This window comes from Sardina pilchardus, chromosome 10, assembly GCF_963854185.1.
Source record: "Sardina pilchardus chromosome 10, fSarPil1.1, whole genome shotgun sequence".
Lineage (NCBI taxonomy): Eukaryota > Metazoa > Chordata > Actinopteri > Clupeiformes > Clupeidae > Sardina > Sardina pilchardus.
The window spans coordinates 15084332-15111055 of NC_085003.1; the positions used below are offsets into that span (position 1 = coordinate 15084332).

General features: G+C 40.5%; 2 protein-coding genes across 3 annotated transcripts; one reads left to right on the top strand and one right to left on the bottom strand.

The window, feature by feature from the left end:
• Positions 1–19893, top strand: rbm28 (RNA binding motif protein 28). 2 transcript variants are annotated; one of them, XM_062547606.1, is made up of 19 exons: positions 1–449; positions 896–1042; positions 2261–2370; positions 2486–2561; positions 2769–2861; positions 2993–3061; positions 3177–3324; positions 3733–3992; positions 4102–4183; positions 4290–4399; positions 4579–4652; positions 5100–5235; positions 5486–5550; positions 10495–10653; positions 11087–11236; positions 12860–12934; positions 17802–18229; positions 18992–19109; positions 19299–19893. In XM_062547606.1, exons 1-19 carry the CDS (start codon positions 329–331, stop codon positions 19437–19439), a joined length of 2562 nt encoding a protein of 853 aa, XP_062403590.1. In that variant the 5' UTR covers positions 1–328; the 3' UTR covers positions 19440–19893. The 2 variants fall into 2 exon arrangements, with proteins under 2 accessions (XP_062403590.1, XP_062403589.1); XM_062547605.1 differs by having other exon boundaries at positions 17799–18229; positions 19299–19892.
• Positions 19894–23581: 3688 nt separating this feature from the next.
• Positions 23582–26026, bottom strand: lepa (leptin a). Its single transcript, XM_062547545.1, has 3 exons — positions 25915–26026; positions 24975–25159; positions 23582–24586 (listed from the first exon to the last, which is right to left on the bottom strand). The coding sequence occupies exons 2-3, from the start codon at positions 25113–25115 to the stop codon at positions 24227–24229; spliced, it is 501 nt and encodes a 166-aa protein (XP_062403529.1). The 5' UTR covers positions 25116–25159; positions 25915–26026; the 3' UTR covers positions 23582–24226.
• Between the last annotated feature and the right edge of the window lie 698 nt (positions 26027–26724).

Sequence of the window (26724 nt, forward strand, 5' to 3'; positions counted from 1 at the left end):
TGTAAGCATGGCCGCCCCGTGTCTGTGAAACGTGCAAGTAGTAAGATTACGTTATTCATAACATATTTGACATATTCCGAACGACATGTAGCCTAAATGATATTTTAGCCTCTATCTATTATTGCTGCTTACGTTTAGGATACACAGACCTAGACTTGCGCATCGCTATTTAGCTACCATTTTGAGTAGCTGGCTAGCCAACTATTTAGCTCATTTGCCACCGAAGGCAAATCTCCAGAACCTACGTACTTTTTCAAACTCCTGTTTCTATCAAGAAAGCGTTGTTATTGTTATCACAAGCGTACGCCTGTGGAACATTTGTTTCGACATGTCGTCCAGCCAGACGTTATTTGTACAGAATCTGCCGGCCACTGCCTCCAACGACCGATTGGAAGAGATCTTCTCCGAGATTGGACCCGTGAAACACTGTTTTGTAGTTAATGACAAAGGTGAGTGATAAGCCAGTTCACCTCACAGATCATTTTCGTTGAGCCGCACGCATCTTTCCAATAGCTAGGATGCTTCTAAACTGGTACATGTGGCAACTTTTTTGGTCAATGATGCTTGAAACAGTTTCTTTCCTGGATGATGACTCAAAGAACCCCTTTGTTGCTAGGAATTGTTCCTGAGTAATTCCTTTTCTGTCTCATTCTCTTCTGGAGAACTTAACGTTACTGTAAGTCATGAGCAGATGATCTGGTTGCCCCACGTTATTGTACAATAAGTTGACCTATGAGTCACCTTTAAGCTAACATATTAACACTATAACTATTGCACTGTATGTTGAAATGCTAGAACTTAGTAAACCATGCTTTGAATTCTAAGTTTTTAAACGTATGAATCATACCGTTTCCTGCAAAATATGACATTTGTTGTATTCTGTGTCCTCTTATAGCATCTGGCAAATGTCGAGGTATTGGCTATGTCACCTTCCCTATGTCAGAAGATGCTCAGCAGGCACTGAGCCAAATTCGAGATTATGATGGACAGAAGATTCGTGTATCAATTGCAAAGAAAAAGATCATTGACAAGAAGAAAGGAGGTGAGCAGAAGTCCTGATGATGATACATATGCGTCTTAACTACCCTGAAATTGGGTATACTGCTGGCACGACCACCATTATTAGGACACTTAAGGTGGATTTAAAAAAACAACAAAACAACTACATTGGTGGAGTTAATGCATGTTTTTGCATGACAATTCACTTTCTCTAGTTGTTACTATCTGGATTAATAGTCAGTTTAATCCACTCAATTTAATGCATACTGTCACAAATATGGCGAGAGAGCCAAAAGCAAACCTGCCAGGACATTTCAAGCCCCTGTGGCGCCCTCCTGGCAGAGTGGGCAGAGGGGATGGGAATATGGAAGTATGACCCAACTGGTTCCTGTTTTAGGGGGCTACTGAAAATGAAGTGGACGCTCATCTAAAATCTTCAGTGTTTCTGTGCCCACCCATACATATCTCATACCTGCATGTCAGGTTATCATAGTTGGTACCTACTACCAGGGGCCTCATTTATCAACATTGAGTATGCACAAAAGAAGGTATTTGTACACAAACCTTGGGATTTATGAGAAACAGAAAAAATCTAATTCAGTGAGTTTCTCTGTTTTTTTTAAGTGTGGATGTGGCATGATGCCTGCACAGGTATCACCACATTTAGAGGGCTGTGATTTATTGAGGGAAATTGGTGTCGAACGTGGGTGTGCACTGCGTTAGAAATTAAAATGTTGTTGTGCACTCTCACTTTTTTGTTTCTTCCTACATATGCCATATTTTCACATGAATCCTGCGCACAGTTTTATATATGAGGCCATGGGGAGATGCTATGGGGAGCAAGGGCCTGTGATCGCACAGTTTAACATACAAACATCAGTGACCTCATGCTCTGTAGCCCACATGATGGCTAACAGGGAATTCTGACTTAGCGTGAGATTTTCAAAGGTTTATCAAACTACAATACTGGGAGGTTTTTTTTAGCACGAGTTGTGTGGAAGAATATTTCCACACTAGCTAAAAGTTCGTAAGACAAAAAGACAGCCCTGTCTAGTTACTAGTTGGTAAAAAGCATTCAGAGCCATCATTTCGACGTAATTGCCTGTTGATCAAAACCAACGGTAAAGGTGAAATCTTCTTCCCAAATCTTGACCACTTGTCTTTTAGCACTGAAAAAGGTTGTCTAAATATACTGTGCTTGGCTGAAAACCATAGTAAAGAGTTTTACTAAATGCAAATCTGTATTGCATATCTCTTGCAGCTTCGAAAGAAGTGCCAGTCCCCAAGAAGACAGCCAAAGGTGACCAACAAGCTGCTTTCAGAAAGAACAAGAAGAAGGCTAGACTTATTATCAGAAATCTCAGTTTCAAGGTAAGTGGTCATAAATTCATATCTGGGATAATGGAATTCTAATATATTGGACCTGTTTTAATCTTTATCGCCATTTCACTGCATAGCATCAGATCCTCTGGCTTTTCTTCCATAGTGCTCTGAAGATGATCTGAAGCAGGTTTTTGCAAAGTATGGAACAGTTCTGGAAGCCAGCATCCCTCTTAAACCAGGTAGGAGCAGCAGTTATGTGTTCTGCAGGCACCCTTTCATGCCATGTAGTGATTAGCATAAATACAGTATATACAGTCGATCACATGACCAGAGATGCCCCTCAGAAATAGGTTTGTATTCTGTTCTTGCAATTAGCAGTGTCTACTCTGTACTTGTACTTATGAGTAACAGTGCCCTGATTCAGTGTCCTCTGCTGTGTTTTGTAGATGGGAAGATGCGTGGCTTTGCCTTTGTCCAGTTCAAGAACATGGTGGAGGCGAGCAAGGCTCTGAGCGGCACTAACCTGAAGGAGATCAAAGGTGACCACCATAGTCCACCATCACATCTGAGATGATGTGTATAAGAATTTTTATACATTCGCATAACTTGAGCACTGGTTTGGGCACTTCTTGCCACTTTTCTTGTTCATTCTGTTTCTCTTGTTTCACAGGGAGGCAAGTGGCTGTTGACTGGGCCATTGCCAAAGACAAGTTTGTTGGGAAACCACCTAAATCTGCAGGTAGCATTTTTGTTTTCTCAATATGGATGGAAATTAGAATGTGCCTCTATGTAATGGATTTCAGTATTTGTACACCAAGAAGGTATGTCACGTCACATATTTATATTTTTTTAAGAAAAAGAAGTTCAAGCAGAGACCACAAAACCGGAGGAAGCAAAATCTGCCGTTACTGAGGAAGGTGATGATGATGATGAAGGAAACAGTGATAACAATTCTGGATCTGAAGAGGAAGACGATGAGCCTGCTAAAAAAGTCATGCAAAAGTAAGATTCTTGGGAGCTTTTTACTTTTGACCTTCACTGCTTTGTTAGTTATGTCGTATTTTGTTTGCTTCAATGAAGGCATGTTTTTACATCTCGGCATGGGGGCTCATAAAGTATGAGGGAGTTTGTAGTGCTGTTGAAAACCTTCGTGACTCGCCACCACGTCTGACATATTCATTGTTTTGGTTCTTTACCAAATATGGCCTGCTTCAGCTTGTAGTTTTGAGGCAAACAAATAAAGTTGGACTTATTGTGTAATGCCTTCACTGAATTTAACAATATGTTTTTCATCATTAGTTTCATCAACTAAGGAAAGGGGGGTTTCTGGCCTGCATTCTTTATTGCCTTCTATTGTACATATTAATGGACTGGACATGCATTCAGCTTCATGATTCGCTTTGTTTCTAGGTCAACAGCTGTGCCAGGGAAAGCCCAAAATCACCAGTCTGATGATGACGATGATGATGATGAGGAGGAGGAGGATGATGATGATGGAGATGATGATGGTGATGATGATGATGATGATGATGCTGATAAAGATATGGGTGAGGAAGAACATGGTGACTCTGAATCTCAAGGCTCGGAGAGTGATGACGATAGTGGCCATCTATCAGAAGAGGACGATGATGATGACAGCTATGACGATGATGATGATGATGATGATGATGGTAAAATGACTCCGTTGACTTCTGTGCATGTTTCCTTTATTGGCAGCGTCTCACCAAGTGTCTGTTGAATATTTATTATTATCTGATCTCTAAAATGATTCTCTGTCAGGTTTGTCAAAGAAGAAGAAGAAGAAGAAGAAGAAGCCAGACCTGCCATCTGATGTGAACCAGGGGAAAACAGTCTTCATCAGGTGAGGGACATTAGCGTACACCCACTCCTTTCTGAACGTTTTCTCCGCTTTGAGCCCAGAGAAGACCCTGTCATTTATCACCCAACCTCACCCCCGACCTTCCCAGGAATCTGTCCTTTGATACGGAGGAAGAGGGCCTGGAGGAAGTGCTCTTGAAGTTTGGAGAGCTGAATTACGTCCGTGTTGTTATCCATCCAGACACAGAAACCTCTAAAGGTGAGTGGTCAGAGAGAGTATACTGTCTCACCTCAGGGATGTCTGTATGTATTTACTGCTCTATGTTAAGATTTAGAATTGGAATTATATGCCTTTAAATACATGCTGACATAACACATGCCCCCCCCCCCCCCCCCCCCCCCACTCCGCGTCTGTCTGCATTTCTTTCTGTTATCCAGGTGTTGCTTTTGCTCAGTTCAAAAGCAAGGAGGCAGCAGACAAGTGCATTGAAGCTTCTGAGGATGCCGCAGCGGTGGGTGGAACAGTTAGCCCACAAACCTTGTCATGTTTAGTGTCTACACTATGGCTGCCCTAGCATTAGTCTAATGACTTGCTTCATTGACAACATATGACACTCAAATTTAGATTGCTTGAGGGTTTTTTTCTTTTCAATTGCATTTTGTATTACTGTATGCTACGTCTGTTTACTGTACCTGACACTTTTGTCAGTCCTTGTGTATTGACTTTTGTATTTATACAAGTCTAGCAGCACTTACTCTATGAGCTACTATATGCAAGATTATTGAGATTTTAGTCACACAATTGAGGCCACAGCATTTAATCATAGGAAATGAAAGACTAAATTGGAGCTGTGTCTGTTTTTTATTATTCTTTTTTGACCTGGGTCTCATGTTCAGGGTGTGTGTTGTTGCTCCTTGCTCAGTCTGCGTGACTGCTTTGTGTCCTGTGTTGTGGGCAGAGCGGGGGGATCCGCGTGGACGGCAGGCGCTTGACCATCATGGCAGCGGTGAGCCGCGAGGACGCCGTCAAACTCAAGGACAAGAAAGTGAAGCTTCAGACAGGCGTCAGAAACCTCTACCTGGCCAGAGAAGGCTGTGAGTTCCACCGGGGGGGTTTTGTGCTCTAGCTTGTACTTTTCCACTTCCACCACTAGAGGGGGCAAAACAAGCCCATCATCCAGGCCTACTGGGAGCCTATTCCCATATCTACCATATTCAGCATGATTCTTTTTGAGATGTCAGGGCATTAAAAGGGGCTAACCTTGTAATTCTTTGATCGCACAGAGTTGTGAGTTCCATTTCCTTGATGTTTTTTTCTTCCCCTTGTCTGCGTGTCTTGTTGTAGTGATTCGTGCTGGAACAAAAGCAGCTGAAGGTGTGCCTGAAACAGACATGGTCAAGAGGGCCAAGGTAAGCACTTCCTGTTTGTATTTATGTGCCACAGACTCCGCAGAGAGAGTGAGCTACCTTGAGCCAGCCCTGGCTCCATTATTCTTTTGGCTGTGCACTTCTACACACCACACTGTTTTTTAAGCAACATCCTGTTGATGGTGGGTTAACATCATTCTGATCCAATTTGGTACTCCCTCTAATAAACTCCTTGTTTTAATATGCTTCTTCAATTGCAACCATTGCTATCATATGCCTAGTATAAATGATGGATTGATTCAGCCAGGATAGGAACGCTCTGAGATGTAACTGTAACTTTTTACTTTTTTTGTCTTTAGATTTTCTTTTCTTTTTCCTTTTGGGAGTACTTTTTCCTTATCCCTGCCTATTTACCCAACCCGCTAACTTTCTGGTAATTGCCTACACATACAAGTATATACCATACATAAATACATTATCTACATTACAATGGAACATAACTAGTCTCATATATTTCAGGATGTGTGAACAACATGTGGTTTTGATAACCTTACTGATTCTTAATGTGTGACCTAAATATAATATCATTAAATGTGAATGGGTTAAATAATCGAGTAAAGAGGGAAAAAATCTTATTGCAGATGGAAAAAGATAAGGGAGATATAATCTGTTTGCAAGAAACTCATTTGCAAAAACAAGAACATGAAAAGTTGAAAATAAAAACTAAAGGCCAAGTTTATTTTAGCTCATATAATTCTAGTCAGAAAGGGGTAGCAATAATCATTAAATCTCATGTAGGCTTTGAATTAGAAAACTGTGTTATCGATAAAGAAGGTAGATATGTTTTGGTTGTTGGTAACATAGAAGGTACAGAGTTTTCTATTTTGAATGTCTACTATCCCCCAGACACAGGAATAGAATTTATGCTACACCTAACAGAGCTGTTAATAACAAAAAGTAAAGGAGTACTAGTAATGGCAGGAGATTTTAACTTAGTTATGGACCCAAAATTAGATTCGTCCAGCACTAAAAAACATAGAGCAGAGAAAAATGCAAGCCTTCTGAGAAAATTTAGCACAGATGTGGGTCTCGTAGACGTATGGAGAACAATTCACCCAGGCAAAAAAGAGTACACATGTTTCTCGGGTAGGCATTCAGTATACAACAGGTTGGATTATTTCTTTATGTTTAAAAATAATGTAACACTTGTTAAACGGTGTACGATCAGTTCGATAAACATGTCAGACCATGCAGCTGTGACATTGACACTAGTATTAAATTCTAATAAAGGCAAAACACTGTGGAGATTAAATAACTCATTGTTACAACATACAGACTTCATGGATAAAATTAAAAAGGTATTAAAAGATTATGTAGAGATCAATGATAGAGAGGATACAGATTCGATTCTGCTATGGGAAGGAGCTAAAGCTGTTGTTCGAGGCCACATAATTTCATACTCATCTGCTAAGAAAAGAGCAAGGGAAGCACAACAGAAATGGTTAACTGAAGAAATAAAGAAGATAGAAAATACTCATAGCAAGACAAATAGTAACGAAGATAGAATAAAACTAAAGGAAAAACGTCTTAAACTAGACAGATTACGTACACTAGAAATTGAAAAATTAATGAAGTTCATGAATCAAGAAAATTATGATGGCGGCCCAAAGTCTTTAAAAATATTGGCATATAGATTAAAACAACAAATGAAACGAGCACATATTACAAAACTAAAAACAAAGCATGATACATTAATTACTGACAAAGAACAGATTGCAGAGGAGTTTGCCAACTATTACGAAGATCTATATAGAGAGGAGGTAAGTGAAGATATAGAGGCAACTCAAAGCTACCTGAGGAACCTAGACATGCCGAAGCTAACAGAAGATAACAACATGGAACTAATAAAAGACATTACAACAGAGGAAGTAAGTAAACAAATTCAAGCTTTGAAAATAGGGAAAACTCCAGGTGATGATGGTTTTACAAATGAGTTTTATAAAGCATTTAAAAAAGAATTAACCCCCCTACTAGTTGAAGCATATAATTGCGCGCTACATACAGGAAGATGGGCACAGACTTGGGCGTCATCTATAATAACACTTATACATAAAGAGGGGAAGGATGCCACAAGATGTCCCTCATATAGGCCCATATCGCTGCTTAATACAGACCATAAAATTATATCAGCCATATTAGCAAATAGATTAAAAAAGATCATTGTGGATATTGTAAACGTGGATCAATGTGGATTTATACCTGGAAGGCTACTGGGGGATAATATCAGAAGGACTTTAAATATAATTGATTATGCCCAAAGACAAAATAAGGATATGAGTCTAATTACATTAGATGCAGAAAAGGCATTTGACTTAGTTAGCTGGCCTTTTATGTTTGAAGTTCTTAATAAGGTAGGTTTAGATAAAACATTCTGTTCATGGCTAAAAGCAATATATAGTAATCCGACCTCTAGAGTGAAAACAAATGGTACTTTATCTAGAAATATTAAAATACGGAGAGGCACTAGGCAAGGAGACCCACTTTCGCCCCTTCTATTTGCGATATATATCGAAGTGCTGGCAGTAGCAATCAGGCAAAATGTAGAGATAAAAGGTATAAACATAGGAAACGACATACACAAACTAGCATTATATGCAGATGATGTCATAGTTTATTTAGCAGAACCTAAAGAAACAATACCAGAGTTAAAAAGAATAATTCAAGAATATAGTAAATTTTCAGGATATAAGTTAAATGAAAATAAATGTGAAGCATTAATAATTGGGAGAGATATTAGACAAGAGGTGAAAGATTGCTACTTTAAATATAAGCAGAAGATCAAATATCTTGGTATCTATATAAGTAAAAATCTGAATGATCTGTATGACAATAATTATGGTGCATTGGAGCATAAAGTAAGGCAAGACTTGAATCGATGGAGAATAATTCCTGAAGGTATGTTGGGAAGGGTGGAAGCGATCAAAATGATGGTCCTTCCACGATTTTTATTTTTGTTTCAGGCATTGCCACTGGTACTTCTAGAATCCCAGTTTAGAGTATGGAATAAAATGATCTCTAATTTTATTTGGAATTATGGGAAACATAGAATTAAGTTAAATTCCTTAACTAAGCAAAGGGAAGAAGGGGGTTTAGGGGTGCCAGACCTGCAAAATTACTTCTATGCAACACAAATACAAACAATAATGAAATGGATGAACATAGCATTAGAAACTAAATGGATTAATATAGAAAGAGAACTCACAACGGTGTCTTTGGGGACCTTACCTTTTTTGGACTCAAAGACTCAAAATCTTCATACAGGGCAACATTTTTGCATTTTGAGCACCATAAGAACTTGGAAACGAATTTGTAAAAAAATAAATATAAAGACAGACTGTATACATCTCAGAGAAATGGCACACGACCCAGATTTCCTACCAAATAGAATGGATCATATTTTAGATTGCTGGGCAAAGAAGGGATTAATAACATTTGCACAAGTTATGAATAGAAATACAGTAGACACATATGAAAATATAGCCTCTAGATATGACTTGGATAAAAGACACTTTTTTAAGTTTCTACAGGTAAGAAGCTATGTTAAGGAAAAGTTAGTGGAGGAAATAGAAAATGATTTAGTACAATATTTAATCCACAATAGGAATAAAGGTAAGGGGAATCTTTCAAAAATTTACAAAATATTACAAAAACTAACCGATGTAAAGGCTGAAGTTAAAGAAAAATGGGAAAAAGAGTTAAAAATTGATATTACAAGAGAACACTGGAGATCTTCGTTAAAAGAAAACTGTGCAATAACACAATCAAGATATTGGAATGAATTTGCGTGGAAAGTACAACAGAGATTCTTTCTTACACCTGACAAATGTAGTAAATTCACCCAACAAGGAACTAGTTGTTGGAGAAGCTGTGGAGAACAAAACGCAAACTATAGTCATATTTTCTTTTTCTGCCCAGCCTTAGAAACATTCTGGGAGGAATTTGGTGAAGCAATTAAATTTATTTTTGATTTACAGCAGAACGTAACAACAGAAAACTTACTTGGTATTAATTTGTCTGACAAAATGGAACCTAAATACGAAATATTATTCAATATATTAAGACTATCTGCAATAAAACAAATAACCAGGAACTGGAAGCAAGCAAAAGCCCCAGACTTAGGTAAGTGGCACAACACAATAGAAAACATTTTGGAAATGGAGAAACTCACTTTTAAAATTAGGGATCAGCTTGGCAAATGGGAAAACTTATACCCGGATAGAATAGTACACAAAATAACAAATTACTTTAATAATATAAGATGATACAATTTAATTAATAATATTCCACACAGGACATAATTTGCTTGTATGCAATTAAAATAAAAAGTTAACAATACTTGTAGGCTTAAATACACTGAACTCACACACATACACATGCACACACACACGCACACACCCACACCAACACACATGCACACACACCCACACCTATGTACACATAATGTACAACAACGAATACCCCCTCCCCGCCCCTCCCCCTCAATAACAACTACAACTTTACACGCGCACGCACACACATGCACATACACACACACACACACACACGCACCCACATATACACACACACACACACACGCAAGAACACCCCCCCCCCCCACCCCCCCAAAAATACTCAACAATAAGCAATTACACATAGGACATATATATGTAACTCCCCTTCCCCTACACAGTCCTTTTTCTTTATTCATTTATTTATTTTTTATAGATTGTTATTGCCCCCCCCCCCCCCACCCACCCCTCTCGGTTTGCTTCTGTCTTTTTTTTTGTTGCTTTATCCTTAATAACAAAACAAAACAAAAAATGAATGCAATGTAAGTTAGTTGAAGTAAGTGAAGTTTGTACTGTATATATGGACAAACATGCAATAAAAGTACTAAAAAAAAAAAAAGAGATGTAACTGCAATGGCTGCCTGTCTCGGCCTGTTAGTTTGAGGACCTGAAGCGAGCCAAGCTGCGGGACATCAACATATTTGTGTCCAAGACGCGACTGTGCGTCCACAACCTGCCCAAGTCTGTGGACCAGAAGCGGCTACGAGGTCTCTGCATCCAGGCGGCCGGAGGCGGCAGAGCAGTCTGGATCACTGAGGTGAGCCGCACAAACGCACACTAACAAAAACTACAGAACTTCACTTACAAATAAACACTATAGAAACGTTTGTAATGCCTTTGAATAATGTGGGAGACATGAATCGCAATATATATCGGAGAATATGATCACAATACTTGTTATAATATGTTAAGAATGGCAATAATATCGTATCGTGGCCCACACACTTTGCACACACACAGGTACATTTTGACATTTTTACTTTTTTACTTATTTGTCCTCTGTGTGGCAGCACTGGGCCTATACATTTTATTCCTGCCCAGAGTTGGCTAATGTCCCCCAAACACACACACACGCACACGCACACACGATTTCAGGGGTTAAGGTCAATATGCCAATAATCCTTCTCAAGATGCATAGCAGTGTGGTGAAAGGTGTGTGTGTGTGTGTGCGCTTTGTCGCCCCTGTGTAGTGTCGCGTGATGTACGACAGGAAGCCAGAGCGAGGGCAGGTGATGGGGACGTCGCTGGGCTACGGCTTTGTGGAGTTCCGGGAGCACGAGCACGCCCTTAAAGCCCTGCGTCACCTCAACAACAACCCCGACATCTTCGGCCCCAACAAGGTACAGCTGAGGTGCCAGTGCTCCTCTCACCACAAATTCACATCTAGAAACATCTACCTGCTGTTGATGTGTTGTCAGCGGGTGTGTTTCTCTGTCATTCGCATGACCACATATCGTCGGAATGAATTTGGAGTTCGTTAGTGAATTCATTCTCTGACATCTCTGTTTGTTTTGTTTTTGATCACCTCTGAGAGCTCGGGACCACCTGTGTTTGCATGCTCCCTTATACAACATTTACATCTGTTAAGTTATTACAGTGTCAGGAATATTTAGAAATTAAATGTTGGGTATTTTGTATTCACCCAAATCAATCTCTTTTTTGATGAATAGTTTGAAATCTGATAATAATAATAAAAAAAAAGCTGTTGGTGTTTTAATTATAGTATGTAGTCACAAGAATTTTGTTTTGAGGGTATGGAAATTCAATGGAAAAGGAATCTCTACATCTGCCTCGAGGTGATCAGTTGCTGTTAGGTTTTTTGTTCTGTTGTACGATATGTTCGCTTTGGACACAGTTCAGAGTTTACCAGTAAAGCCTGTACTGTGCTGGAGGTTGGGGTAGAGATATCATTACTCACGCTAAATCACTTCTAAGGAAAAAATAAATGTGGTGGTCTGTTAGAAAAACTATCCGATCAGTTACTGGTAGTCCTGCCCTCAATGATCATTTTCCCCGGCTCTTATTATTGCAAAAGCTGCACAGCAAAACCAGATCAACTAGTGTTTGGTGGCTATTGAAACATCTGGTCAGCTTAACTATGTTTGCTATTCTATGTGGTGAGTCTCTCCCCTTTGATTTAGACAATGCCATGTTGTGAGAATTGCCAGGTACACTGGTCACAACACCAGACATGTGTGTGGAACGGATTGATTGTGATCTGTGTTGTTCCATGGAATAGTTCTACTTAACCTTTAAAAGGGTGGGTTTTGAACATTCTAACACAAGATTCTATTCCGCAACAATTCAACGTTCTAAAATTCTATGTAGAATTCAATGAACCCAGGTATTCTTTAGAATGTTAATTTTCCAACATTCCAAACACACCGGTGTGACGGTACAATATTTTGCAACATTTTGTCTGAACAGTGTGTGAGTGTCCATATTCGAGGTAGTCAACGTCAATGCCTATGCCTCATTTGAGGTGGTCAACGTCAGAAGCAGAACTCGCATTCACATAGTACTAGTCACAAAGGGTAGATATCACAGATTTTGTCTGAAGCATTTACGAATCAGAATTCTTCACTAGACGTTCCTCGACTCATGTTAATGAGTAAATTTGGTTTTGTCACACCATTCCAGCTAAGGCATCTACCAAACATGAGTCACCAAAGCCTTTTCACGGAGGCAGTTGGGCCTGAGCCTGAGCGGTACCTACAGGTGTTTGCTATTGAAGGCAACTTCTCAAAAGTGTTTTTCTTTGTTCACCAAGATTGGGGACATGTCTCAGTAACTGAAACCTCAAAATGTTAGTTTTATCAGAGTGATCCCAGCAGGAGGAAGTTATGTGTGTGTGTGTGTGTGTGTGTGTCTGAGTGTTTAACGGTGAAGTCTATGCCAATGTTTACACTTTTGGTGTGTTTTTTTAACCTGTTGTAACCCTGGATGTCATACCTCCTTTTCAGAGGCCCATTGTGGAGTTTTCTTTGGAGGATCAGCGGAAGCTAAAGATCAAGGAAATGCGTAAACAGCAGTTCAAGGTAAGACCTGAAATCTGCAAGAATGTTTGGAACTATAATAATGTACATTAAGCACAAGACATTCTCAGTGTCTATAGGCCTGTTCATCTCATCCTCTGCTTCTGTCTTTTGTTTGGAGTCCCTCAGAGGACCATTTTGGGACCAGTCCTCTTCTGTCGGTGTATGGCTATGTCTGTGCTCCCACTATGTAACATCAGCAACTGAAGTTAAAGTTGACTAATATTTAGCAGATGCTTTGATCCGAAGCTAGTCTGGTTTTCACCATACTAAGCTCAATCTTTTGAGATTGAACATTAGTCTAGGGAAGATGCGCTTTGATTTTACTGCAAAAGAGGCGTGATCAATGTGCATCGTTCAAATGACTCTGTACGAGCGGGGCTAGTTGGTAAATTAAACTTTTAGCCTACCAAAGCCGGTCGGTAGAATCGCAAACACGTCCTTCTGCTGTATGAACTGTTCCAGGGCAAGTTTTTGTTCTGTTTTCAAAGAAAACTTGCCTTTAACATCTTCCGAAAAAGAAGCGACAGCGGCTGCTGCTTTCGTTTCGTTGCTACTTAAGTTTCGTTATCGTCACGTCACCGGCCAATAGCGTGCCAGGACTAGAGTATGGCCGTTTCTGATTGGAGCTTAAGATTCTGGCAATGAAACAGCGAAAGTAGACCTGCTGGTATTCAGCCTGAGCTGCCGGGCGAAATTCAAATTCCCCGGAAGTTCAGGTAGGGTTCACCCAGCCTAAACCGAAGCAACATGGACCGGCAATTGAACCAGACTATCGATCAATAGTCATTCGAGATTTACCGCATCTCCTTCCACTTATATGTTAATAACTCATAGCTCGGTCTCCCATTTAAATCTGGGGACTCCCTACAGGTTCTCTGTCTCAAGGGGTATTAAAGGCTGGATGAATAATTTTCACCTACTCAACAATGACAAAACTGAAGTTATCGTCTTTGGTCTTTCAAAATCCAACCAAACTTGGTGTAACTGAACTGGAGTAGCTGCACTTAATGGCCAGTGCTCCCAGTGAGCTACACGGCTAGGTCTGGCGGCATCATCCAATCGTGCCTTTTTCCCCTCTTAACAAACTCAAAATGTCATTAAAAATTCTGTGCAACATGAACAGGGCCCTTATGTGACTGAGCGATGCATTTTCAACTCATTAACTGTGGAGAAACCATTTCAATTTGCCATCATACCTCAGCTGCTTCCAGGAAAGCCCAAAAGGGTCTTTTGTCAAGCTCATGCTGGTGTCGCAATGAAATTCTGAAATTAATCTGCCCTCTAGAATAGGTAATTGAGCACTGTAAAAGTGGCATTCACACCAAGAACGATAATGGCCGCGTTTCCCAAATGCGATCTTTCTTAAGGACTTAAGAAGGCTCCAAAGAAGGAATCGCTAAGATGGAGCGCTAAGATACGGGTGTTTCCCAAAAGCGTTCTTGACTGCCTTCTTAGGAGGACCTTAAGATTAAACCAAAGAATCTTCAAAAGAAGCTCTTAACGAGAGCTGTTCACCTCGGTGGTGCTGAAACTGAATCAATCGATGCCAGGCAAATCGATCACCCACCCCTTTATAAGCGCACAAGTCACACGCAGCGCCCCGTGGTCCCCCTACAGGTGCAATTAGGCTACGCATGTATCGTGTGTGTGTGTGTGTGTGTGTGTGTGTGTGTGTGTGTGTGTGTGTGTGTGTGTGTGTGTGTGTGTGTGTGTGTGTGTGTGTGTGTGTGTGTGTGTGTGTGTGTGTGTGCAGGCCCGGGTGGCTAATCGGGAGATTCGGGAGGATTCCCGCGTGGACCGTTAATGTTTTGGGCCGTTGTGAATATCGTGAGCTTAATTAATGTTTCTGAAGATAATTTGTTGCGCCCTTGCGGTACTTCTGCAGCCTGGGCTGTGTGGTCGCGGCTCCTTACACCTACAGTATAGTCTGCCAAAAAAACTCAAACTAACTGATCAAACAGGGTGATTATCAATATAGCCTATGCCTATTTTTTTTTTATTAGCTCAGGCCATTAATTAACTCATGCAAGACGCATCCCATCTCTCTTATAGATAGTGTGGTAGTAGGCATGTGATGTAGGCTAGTCTACTTTAATATATCCGAGAAGATGTAACCCTCCAGCCCATGTGGCCTGCGAGTGGGGTGCACGTATGCATTACTGTATGTAAACCGGACTTTTACATCGCGGACTTTGGCAACGCCTAGAGTAGCAGGTGAAGCCTCACTGGATTAGGTTCAGCTGAGTTCAATTACATCTGTTTCCTCTGTGAAATGCCACAGGGTTGTTGATGTTTTTTTGTATGTGAAGTACTATAAACTCATTTGCAGATGTGTTGAAAACCTAAACGTGTAATTCAATATATATTTTTTTTAAGTCTATGTTTCTTGCGCCAGTGGTCCACAGCCACGAGTGCATTGTAACATTGAAAATGGTTTTATTGTTTAAAAAAGCGGAGGATATACATTTTCCTGATGCATCTTGATCACTAAAGCCTAGAAATCTAGGTGCCCCTAGCGGCAGGCTATGGTCACTGAGCATTTGATCGCTAAGAAGGCTGGTAAGAGTGGGTCAGCTCGATCTTGCGTTTCCTCCTTAGTGAAAGATCTTCTTAAGCTAAGAGCGACTCTGGGAAACGCGTTTTTCTTTCACAGCGTTCTTAAGAGCGCTCCAAAGAAGATCTTGGCGTTAAGAGCTTCTTAATTTGTTTGGGAAACGCGGCCATTGATAACAATAATCTAGTACCGTTCTTGTTAATATGAATGATGACATTCACACATAAGCTATAACAATAATGACATGAAGAATGGTATAATTGGAGCTCAATCAGAACCCATCACATATTAGCCATCGCATTCATTAACAAGACTCATCGTGATCTTTGGTCAGCATGGATGCTTTTATTGTTATGGTTATGGTTGTGGTTATGGTTATCATTATTGTTCTAGATGTGAATTCTGCTTAATGGTTATGACCATCAATGACATGGAAGCGAACCAAATGATGGCTGAGCTTGCACATTACTGGAAGCTAGCTCCGTTCTTGCATTGGAGTATCATGGGAATTCAGTTGTTGCAGGAAAAGGTAGTCTGTAGTAGTAGTAGTAGTGTGCAAATGTGACAGTATAGACTTTGAATTTAAATTGTTTCTTCACAATAATGAGAAGAAAACACATTATTTTGTCACGTAAGGATCCTACGTAAGGATCACAATATTTGATTGTGGATGTTTGTATCACATGTTGTCATTCCCTAGGTCTAGGCCTCTCCAAATCTCAAAAGAGTATGCCAACAGATGTTTTTTATTTTTTTTATTTTTTAAGTCTCACTCCGTGTTTGTCCTGTTCACTGTTGTCCTGTTTGTTCACTGTTGCTGACATTTTCTCTGTGCTAATAGATATTTTAGAAGGCATAGCAGGAAATAGCCTTTCCTGTCATTTATTACCTCCGCCAAGGAGGATATGTTTTCATCAGGGTTTGTTTGTTTGTTTGTCTGTCTGTTAGCAGGATAACTCAAAAAGTTATCTTTACGTTTATGTTTTTCGGTTAGCGGTGTAATGGCATGGTTACGCCACGTGGTGGCGATCTGAATCGTTTAGGTTCAAATGTATGACAACCTAGGAAGAACCATACAGGTGGAGGTCTGCACTCTCTGAGTGCTTTTCTAGTTTACAAATGTAATTGGCTGCAGTTGCTAAATGCTACTGGGACCTTGCCTGTAAATGTATTCAGATGAATTCTATTCTTGAATTTCCCCTTGGGGATCAATAAAGTATCTATCTATCTATCTATCTAGATGAGAACATTATTGATCTTTTTGGCAACAAAAACTGTACATAGCTGGAACAGTAGTATATACTGATTCTGATTCTGATGCCTACTGCTTGAAATACCAGTACATTTTAAATGAAACAATCTGCCTCCTCCAGGCCACTAAAAGTGGGTCTTGGTTGGATAATCAAGCAGCACAATGATCCAAAACATGTTAATATCAAAGCTAAAATGGTTTACTGAACACAAAACTATTGAATGGGATTTTCCCCTGTACGTTTGGATTACTCCTCAATTTACTCACAATTGTTTCTATTGTATCACTAACATATGATGCCTTATAGTATTAGTCATAGGGTGGCATATGTTTTATATTAGGCTAGCTGACAAACTTCCACAGAATTTGAGAGTCAGATATTGGTTGCCAACAGTTGTGAAATGTTCTGAAATGCTATTTCATGCTGTCAAGCTGTCTGTAGCTTCTGTGAAATATGGAGTTGTGCGGTAGCTTTCAAGAAAGTTTGGGGCATGCTAAGTCCTCTGTGGGTAAGATACGATAACTCATCATCTCGTCATACTAATCTCCTGAATAAGGAGCTGTGGGCATCATAGCGTCGTATTGCTCCGACAAGTTGTTAAAACTGGTCAGTTTGCACGGCAACAATCAACAAAACATAGGAAAAATTAGGATGCTGGGCTTGATCTTACCTTTCCACATTAGTTCAGTTATAAAGCATAAAGTAACATAAATCCATGGCAGGGCTAACATTGTGGCCACACCAACTCCAAGACTCCTCTTTGAGTTTTTATCAACAAGATGCCTGTAGTGCGTATAACATAATGTATAATATAATATATAATAATATATATGCATAATATATTATATATGCACGTGTCATTGGGATTGGAAATATCATCTATTTCATACTTTCTTACCCTTACCGCAATCGCTACGGTCATCAACTCTTTATCCAAAATCTTTATTGGGTTGCTTACTGCAATAGGTAACAGCCAGAGTTGGGGATTATGGTAGTGATCGCGGTAAGAGCACTGTCTGTGTTAGTGGTGTTGATGGAGACATCTGTTACATTGCAGCAGCAATTCAGGAAGCCTACAGAGAACCAAGAAGACACAGCAGCCAAAGGACCATGGAAGCAGCAGCAGCAGCAGCAGCAGCAGAAACACAAACAGCCGCAGCAGCAGCAGCAGCAGAAGCACAAACAGCCTCAGCAACAGCAAGAGCAGCAGCAGCAGCAGCAGCAGCAGCAGCAGCAGAAACACAAACAGCCGCAGCAGCAGCAGCAGCAGCAGAACCCTAAACAGCAGCAGCAGAACCAGCACCCCAAACAACCCCAGCAGCAGCAGAGGAGCCCACAGAAGAGGAAAGGCCAGGGGCAAGACGAGGCCAGCGGCAGCCAATACTCGGGCTTCAGGACCACACCCGAGGTGGAGCAGGTGGAGCTGGCTGATGGCAAGAAGCGGCGCAAAGTCCTCCCTCTGCCCTCCAAACGAGGCCCCAAGATCAGGTATCAGCTCGCATGATTTCACACTTGTCCACCCCGCCACAGGGTAAAGCAGTTGTTTTAGAATGTTTTGAAGGAGATCTGTTGTGTGTCCACATATTTACCATTGATATGCAAATCTCATGACCATTCACCTTTGTCAAGTCCTGCATTCCTATTTTACTGTTGCTAGGTCAGATGAACAATGTCTATTCAGTGTTAAAAACCTGCATAAAGACACACATTCAATAAGAATGGGTACAGGGAAGAAATAACCATCAAAGTTCTCACGTAGCACCACTTGTGAAGTTCCAGTCGAATCTAGTTGGGAGTTTACAAGACTGCTACGTGAGAACTTTGCGCCTAGCTAGCGGTGCTTCGTCGGCGATGAGGCAGAATATAGTTCCAAGTAAAGATCTGCCCAGGTAATAGTCTCGTTCGATTTTGCATTATGATTTGTACTCGTTTTGAACACACGGCTCCCAAGATATATTTAGAAAAAAATGTAGACGTCTCGGTCACTTTTTTGGAGGACGTGCTCACTGACACCCTTCTTCTACAGCAACTGTGCTAAGCTAAAGCTAGCATCGCTGCTCCCAAAGCAGGAGAATGCCCGGACGGATTTTAACCGGGTTTTTTTCACTGTTCTAACTCTGGGGGTGACCGAGACTAGCTTAATTTAATTTTTGGGTGGCGTATTCCTTTAACAGTGCATTTCATGTTAACAAGATTGATGCTGAAATCAAAAAAGTGAGCTAAAGATATTCTCGTTTGTGTTCCCAAAAGGCAACGAGACAAGGGGAAACGGCCGCCAGTCCAGCCCAAGACTGCGAAGAAGGGGCCCACCAGGAAGGAACAGCTGGCTGTGCGCTCTTTGGAGAAAGTCAGCCAGCCTAAGAAACAGGTGCGGGGGCTTTTTTTTTTCCTTCTCTGTGGTGTGTCAAAAGCCAAGATGTTTATCTCAACTGGTAATGTATGTGTGATGATTCAAAGCATCTTTTTATGTGGGTTTTAGAGACTTTGAGTCACATTAATTAACGTGTTGTTTTGTCTCCGTGTTTTATGACTGATATGTTGTTTTTTACCCCCTTAGAGTGCCAAGTCAGGCAAAAACAGATTCAGGAATAAGGAGGATGAGCGATTCGATAGCCTGGTGGAACAGTACAAGAGGAAATTAATGGGCAGCAGCAACAAAACCCAAGTCATTAAGAAAAGCAAGTGGTTCAGCAGCTGAGTGAGTGAGTGAGTGAGTGAGTGAGTGAGTGAGTGAGTGAGTGAGTGAGTGAGTGAGTGAGTGAGTGAGTGAGTGAGTGTGTCTGTATGTCTGTCTGTGTGTGTGTGTGTGTGTGTGTGTGTGTGTGTGTGTGTGTGTGTGAGAGGGTGAGTGAGCTTTAAGATTCCTGTGTCACATGTTCATATGCCAAGTTGTTTTTGAGGATTATCAGAGACTCATCTTCCTGTAAATTGGAATCATTTGCAGGAAAAAAAAAATAAAACAATGTTTTTTATTAGAAACTCATGGAGATTCTTGTTATGCCGATTATTTAAGTGTTAATTGACAGTGCAACTCTGAATTGCTTAGTATTATTGTTATTATTATTATTATTATTATTATTAAGTGACTGTGGCTTGCATTTATAATTCATGTACATTATTTTGGTCTGATACTTAAAGGGATATTCCGCCATTTTTGGAAATACGCTCATTTTCCGCCTCCCCTCGAGCAAAACAATCGATATTTACCTTGTTCCCGTTCATCCAGCCATTCTGTGAGTCTGGGGATACAACTTTTAGCTTCAGCCTAGCATAGATCATTGAATCGGATTAGACCATTAGCTTCTCGCCTGCTAGCTTCATGTTTAAAAGTGACTAAGATTTCTGGTAATTTTCCCATTTAAAACATGTCTCCTCTCAAGTTAGAAAGTGCAATAAGACCAACTGAAAATGAAACCTGGCTTTTTTCTAGGCTGATTTGACATGGAACTACACTCTCATCTGGCGTAATAATCAAGGCAAGTTGCAACCTACTGGCACTACTACTGCTTGTTGTCTATGGGGACTATTTTCAGATGCTGCGTACGATATCACTGCGCCTATGGTACGTTTGCAAGTTGCCTTGATTATTACGCCAGATGAGAGTGTAGTTCCATGTCAAATCAGCCCAGAAAAACACCAGGTTTCATTTTCAGTTGGTCTTATTGCACTTTCTAACTTGAGAGGAGACACGTTTTAAATGGGAAAATTACCAGAAATCTTAGTCACTTTTAAACATGAAGCTAGCAGGCGAGAAGCTAATGGTCTAATCCGATTCAATGATCTATGCTAGGCTGAAGCTAAAAGTTGTATCGCCAGACTCACAGAATGGCTGGATGAACGGGAACAAGGTAAATATCGATTGTTTTGCTCGAGGGGAGGTGGAAAATGAGCGTATTTCTAAAAATGGCGGAATATCCCTTTAAGATATCTGCATGTAGGTATTTTACATTCCAATGATAAATAACAGTAACATGTTCAAGTTTTTAATTGTAAAGTATTTTTTACAAACCAAGTTTTGTAATAGGTCAGGCAGCATTCATTACATGTCATGTTGAATTCCTATTCCGGGACTGAACTTTAAACCGGTCAGGGAAGCCAGGGACTGTCCTGGCAGGTTGCCAGGCAGGTGTTCTAATGAATCTGTGATTGCACAGAGAGACTGGGGGAAGGGGTAGTAAGCCTTGTTGTCAAATCTGTGGCAAGAGCTGCCTCTATTTAGAGATAACAGAACATAAAGTTATGGCAACGTGAATGGACGGGAATTATGAGAGCATAATGCCAGCGGAGGGGTTCCTGATGAAAAAAAAAAGCCAAACGTGAACAGGCTTCCCACTCGTCATGGAATTTTTGTAAAGTAATTTCCAGATCTGGAATTCCGGCAGCACGCAGCATTGATGTTTATCCATTAGTTTTTGCCTGAGTGAGTGGTTAGTGTTTTTTTTCTATGCTCACTAACTCGTATCCCACTCAAAAAAGTAAAAGACTAGGATGTGATGCGCCTGCTCTGAAATCTCAGATTTTGTCAGGGAAAGTCATGGAATTTTACTTAGAGCCCAGGCAAGATGGACAGGATGTTGTTGAACCTAGAGAGAGGGAAATTGTTTTGGTCAGTTTGCAAGTTTTATTAGTCTTTCTTGCTCATTTACAAGAATATTGTCAGCACTTTCTCAGACCTTTTGGCCAATACACACCAGTACAATTAAGAGCAGCTGACTACTACCATCTGTGCAAAATGTCTCACCGAACAAGCAGGCTGAGCAATGCTACTGTAGAAACAGTTTTTTTAGTGGTGGGTGAGGGATGTTGTCAACATCTGCTTAAAACATGAATTTACAGTGCAGTGCTGTAAGTACCTCTGCTGAACTTGCTTCAGATCATCGACTCATTTGTAAAATAAATGTTGAAACAACTTCTTGAAAACACGGTGACCTCATCTTTTGCGAATGCATTTCCCTTTCACTGCAGTTCTGCAGATGTGTTTTTGCCAATATGGCCCAACAAACTGCAGTCATTTTATACTCATGGAGCCATCACCAAGCTCTGATGAAATGCACACCTTGGCTCAACCTTCAAGGGGAGAAATTTGCCTTTTTATGAGGCTGTCTGCCTTGTGCAGGCTTCTACACTGGCTACTGTACAGGGACCATGGTTGACAGTTATGCATGTTTTTATTGTAAGTGGAACAGGCGGTGATGGTCTGGTGTTCGGAATCTGGCCCAAAGTGTCAGTTCATAGTAAGTGGCTTTGGATAAGAACTAACCTGCTAATTCACTGAAAGTCGCTCAGGGACATGTACCATTGAGGTTGAAGTGGCCATACTACCAAAAAAAAAATCTGGAGAAAAGCATCAGCTAAATGACATAGCCTACTGTCATGGAAAAGACCTCTAAAGTTCGCCCTCAAAACGTACCCAAAGCTGCCATCTTTCCCCGTATCCGGGTGTTAATTGAAGCTAACTACCTATGGTAAATTGCATTGCAAATTAGGTCAGTGGTAGCAAAAATCCAAATGTGCTTTATTAACCTACCGGAGATCACATTATCCACTCAAAGGGAAAGGACAAAAGTGTGTAGAGGAAAACATCTGCATTTCGATTTCTTCATCCCCAGTAGAGTAAACAGGTGTGATTATTCAGAATCCCTATGTTATGTTCTCATAGGAAATCACCGGATCTCCTAATGTGGACAAAGATAGCTTTTTTGTTGACCAACTTCAGAGGTCTATTGAACGGGTGGAAACCCCATTTATTTATTGAGCCCAAACACTAAGACCCTGAGACCGGCCCACGTTTCCCACCCCTCCCCACTGTGCTCTAAAAGGCACAGGGTCTGTTTCATTTCCAACTTGGGTTCAGTAACCTAGGAAGGTTTTCACTAGTATTGACTCGAGAATGACATCATGTTGCAAGACAAATGTAGCACTCGCATGCACATGCACTGACTGTCCATAACCTTCATGTTCAGAATCTGGTTTATGGCTCATAGCCAGCCCAGGCTAGTGATATTTAATACTCCAAGTTTCCAAGCAGACTGGGTATTGGTATGCTTCCAAAAAACATGTACAGTATGTGTATGTGCTTCCCAGAATAAGGTATAACATGCAGTCAGACAACAATCAAGGTGTCCTCTGCAATTCATTCATGAATCCCATCTTAGGTAGAAATTGCATAGTATTAGTGTCAGATTTGTGACAAGGCGAAAAAAAGAAAAGAAAAAAAAAACAGAACAAAAACATGTAGCCCAAACACAGTATGGAGTAGTCTTTAGGAATATACATTATACAGTAAGTTTTGTTCGCAACCACAGAAATATATACAAACCTGCTACTGTTTTTTTTTTTATATATATATATAAAACATTTGGTCACAGGACACATTCTGTTGAAGTTCAAGCAGGGCAGCCTGACTGATGAAATCAATGGCCTGAGAATTCCTGGCAGGGGGCTGTGACCGATTTCTGGAAAGACTGACATCACCGCACACTCAGTGAAAGCTGGTCAGTCAGTACAGAAGGATATACAACCTAGAGACAGTGTGTGTGTGTGTTTATCTCTGCCTCAAGATGTGTGTTTAATGTGAATATAGTAAATAACCTGGTAATTTGCCAGTGGTATTCCGTGTGGACTGTGGAGTGTGTGCATTTGGATCTTTGTGCTTGAAAAGTAGCCTGTAAATAGTGAGTGGATGGATGGGTCAAGGAGAAGCTGGAGGTGGATGGACAAATAGGTCTCTGTGTAGGTGTGACTGTTTGTGTACAGGTAGGACGTTTTGTGTGTAATCTAAAATTGTGTAATATCAACAAAGTCATAAACACTCCAAGTTACTTGCAAAACAGCTTTATTTTGTATCCTGTACAATACTGTTTATAAAAAATACATAATATATGGAAAATACATACAAAATACATATTTATTTGTATAAAAAAGGCAACCGTGTGGTCTGAAAGGTGTGGAACAAAACAGGTCATATAAAAGTCAGTTTTAGAAATGGCCAAACATCAGAAATATACAAAATGTCCTGAAAAGTTTAAGGACTACAACAGATACTAATACTGATGATGAATTTGACGACATTGTGTGGTGTGTGTCTTCTGAACTTAGGAAGGCATTCATAAATAGAGTACATTCATATGCTGTCCAGTACCTTTGCATGCCACTGGAATTGGAGCTTGCCTTTCCGTGGACAATAGTGCCAGCACAATGTGCAAAAGAGCATAACAAGATTGTGACCGTCTAAGATGATAACTTAATGATGTGTATTGCAGTTGCAGTAGTTGACAGTACATGTGGTTGGTCCATCCTTAAAACCAAGAGAAGGGACTCAGGTTTAACAGTTAGCCCACCTCCCACTGTACAGACCTGTAAGATCTAGACTGTCTGTTACAATACATTTGTAAAACACTTTACAAATGTAAACAAATAAATAATAATTATTTAAATATCACAATATAAATCAAATAAAATGCCTTTGTCACATGCCAGCTGTGTTTAACATGTCCTAAGTGTATTCAGATTTGACAGGAGTTTGTTCATGTAGTCCCTCAGCCTCCGCAGAACTGCTGGACGCAAGGTCATGACGTATTGCTGGTTGCTCTTCAGGAAGCTGTCCAAGTCCTCGAATGAGCTCGGCTTCCTGGTAGGGCACTGCAGTACCCTCACCATGTAGTTACGGAGGCTGCCGACGAGGTTGTTGAGGTCTACAGAGAGCTGATGGTGGGAACCCCACAGGGTGTCTGTAATCCTCTCAAAGGCCGTTAGGGACTCGATAGCTGACCCCAGGCCCTGAATGGGCTTGGTACCTGGGACCTGGTCTGGGAGATTGATACTGAGTCCATTGGACATGGGGTTCTGTGGGATAAGATATGAAAGGTCAGTGTCCATATAATGGTCTGCATATTAATAAAAAAGGATACAATGCGGACAATGCACAGCACAATGGAAAACATGTATTAACAGGAGATACAAAATAATTTGGATATGCATGAAAAGGAGCATTTCTTGCTAAATTTTAGAAGACTATGTGAGATCCAGCAATTGTGGTGCTAAGCCAAACAATCTGTCTCTTTCACTGTATATATGATTCTACCTGACTATTTCAGTTGTCTGCTCTTACTGATTTGCAAGCTCAGGTATTTCCTTCAATTTCGCTATTGCCAATCCACCCAAAGCACATCAGACAACATGATAATTATTGAGTTATTACAAGTATAGGATGTGGATGAGGTCATGGTCATACCTCCTCAATATCTTTTTGAATTCTTTTGCTGATAGTAATTATCGGATTCCTCCAATTGATTTCCGCTGGTAAAGGTTTTCCATGGCATGATGGCAGCACCGCCATCAGACAGGGCAAGAGCAGGGTGAAAGAACTGAACATTATTCCTCGGGTTGTAGATGTTTGTGAGTAGAGCGATATAATACCTGAGGAGAGAGGAAAACATTCTTGTTATACTACACTGTTCATGAAAACACAATCTGACCTGACAAACCATTTCACTTTCAAGTAACAATGTGTTTAACACAATGTGATGTCATCTTATTTGTAAACACTCTTATTTCTAAATCATTGGATCATAATTGGAAGGACATGTTGACATTTTGAATGAAGTGAATTATTCAGATTCTTCTTCTACCATTACTATGTGGTCCTGATGCAACACTTATTTTCTTTGCTGACATCATTCTCACTAGTGTCCTCATCTCAGCCTCATCACAGTCTCTAGCATTAGGTTGCCAAGGGCACAGCAGGTACTGGTCAACTGATATTTGATATCTGATTTAGCCACTCAATTATATAAAGAAAAGGAATCAGCTTTCTCCACTGCCTATTATTTTCCATTAAACAAAGGAAAAAACAACAACTGCTTCCATGGCACAATCATAGGCAGGACCAACAACAACAACAACAACACATTGAAAAAATGTCAACTGTACTTCAACCTAATATTGTGATGATCAGTTCAATGATTATCTCAAAAGCACTGTGTTCAGTGAACCCCAACTACCAATATCCTCATCTCAAATCCTCCTGACTCATCTTGATACTTGGACTCCCTGATATAGTAACCATGGCACCTTAGATGAGCATCTGAGCTGAGTTGTAAAGTAGAGTAGAGTAAGGTGGAGAGGAGAGAGGAGAGGAGAGGAGAGAAGAGGAGAGGGTGAGTGGGACTTACCTCTGAGGTGGAGGGCTTGTGTCAACTTTAGGCTCCATCAGTAGGGCTCTCTCTTATATAGCTGATAGCTGTTGACTCATCAGTGAATCATCTAAACCTCAGCTCTCCATGTAGCCCCATGGCACTGAAGCGATGTCAACAAAACACACCTCCCCGGCACACACACACTCAAACACGCACGCGCTTCCGGTGCCAGAACATGCGGCTTGCTTGTGTATCCCTTCAGTAATCTGTGACAAACATGTTTTGAACTCAAGCCAATAAAAAGCCATACATATTTTACTGCAAGGGACAGGGGTCTACCCAGTTATTTTATCTGGTGAATACACTTCATCTTTTATACTTTATTATGGTGGTATAATGGTATATGTTTGGAAACTTTACAGATGAATCTTTATCATAAGCTATACATTGTGCTTAGCACAACTCTTTTCCAACTGGCTTCATGCAATTTCAGTTGTACTTTTTCAATTTATAATGTCAATGTTAAAGGTGCTCTAAACAATGTATTGTGGTTTCTAAGCTAAAACATTTGTTTTAATCACATACAGCAAACACCACCTCACCATCCGCTAGCTGTCGGTGCCCTGAATACACTGTAAACAATGCCGTCTCTTTGGACAGCCCAAGCTCCAAAAAGTTAGTATAAGTTACGTCAGTATAAATGGTCCTGAAACATGATATGTCCAAAACAATGGTTATATTTACGCTTCAAGACAAAGCAAAATAGTTTATTCAATTTCTCTTCACTGGAAAAATCTCGCCCACCATGACGCAGCCCCCTGCTACCTACAGTATATTTCTACCGAA

Bases quoted from the DNA above. Each gene is read 5' to 3' on its own strand.
- rbm28 (XM_062547605.1), top strand. From the start codon at position 329: ATGTCGTCCAGCCAGACGTTATTTGTACAGAATCTGCCGGCCACTGCC. The intron at 3,325-3,732 runs GTAAGATTCTTG...CTTTGTTTCTAG, and splicing joins GCTAAAAAAGTCATGCAAAA to GTCAACAGCTGTGCCAGGGA. The intron at 4,653-5,099 runs GTGGGTGGAACA...TGTTGTGGGCAG, and splicing joins CTTCTGAGGATGCCGCAGCG to AGCGGGGGGATCCGCGTGGA.
- lepa (XM_062547545.1), bottom strand. From the start codon at position 25,115: ATGTTCAGTTCTTTCACCCTGCTCTTGCCCTGTCTGATGGCGGTGCTG. The intron at 24,587-24,974 runs GTATGACCATGA...CTTATCCCACAG, and splicing joins TTCAAAAAGATATTGAGGAG to AACCCCATGTCCAATGGACT.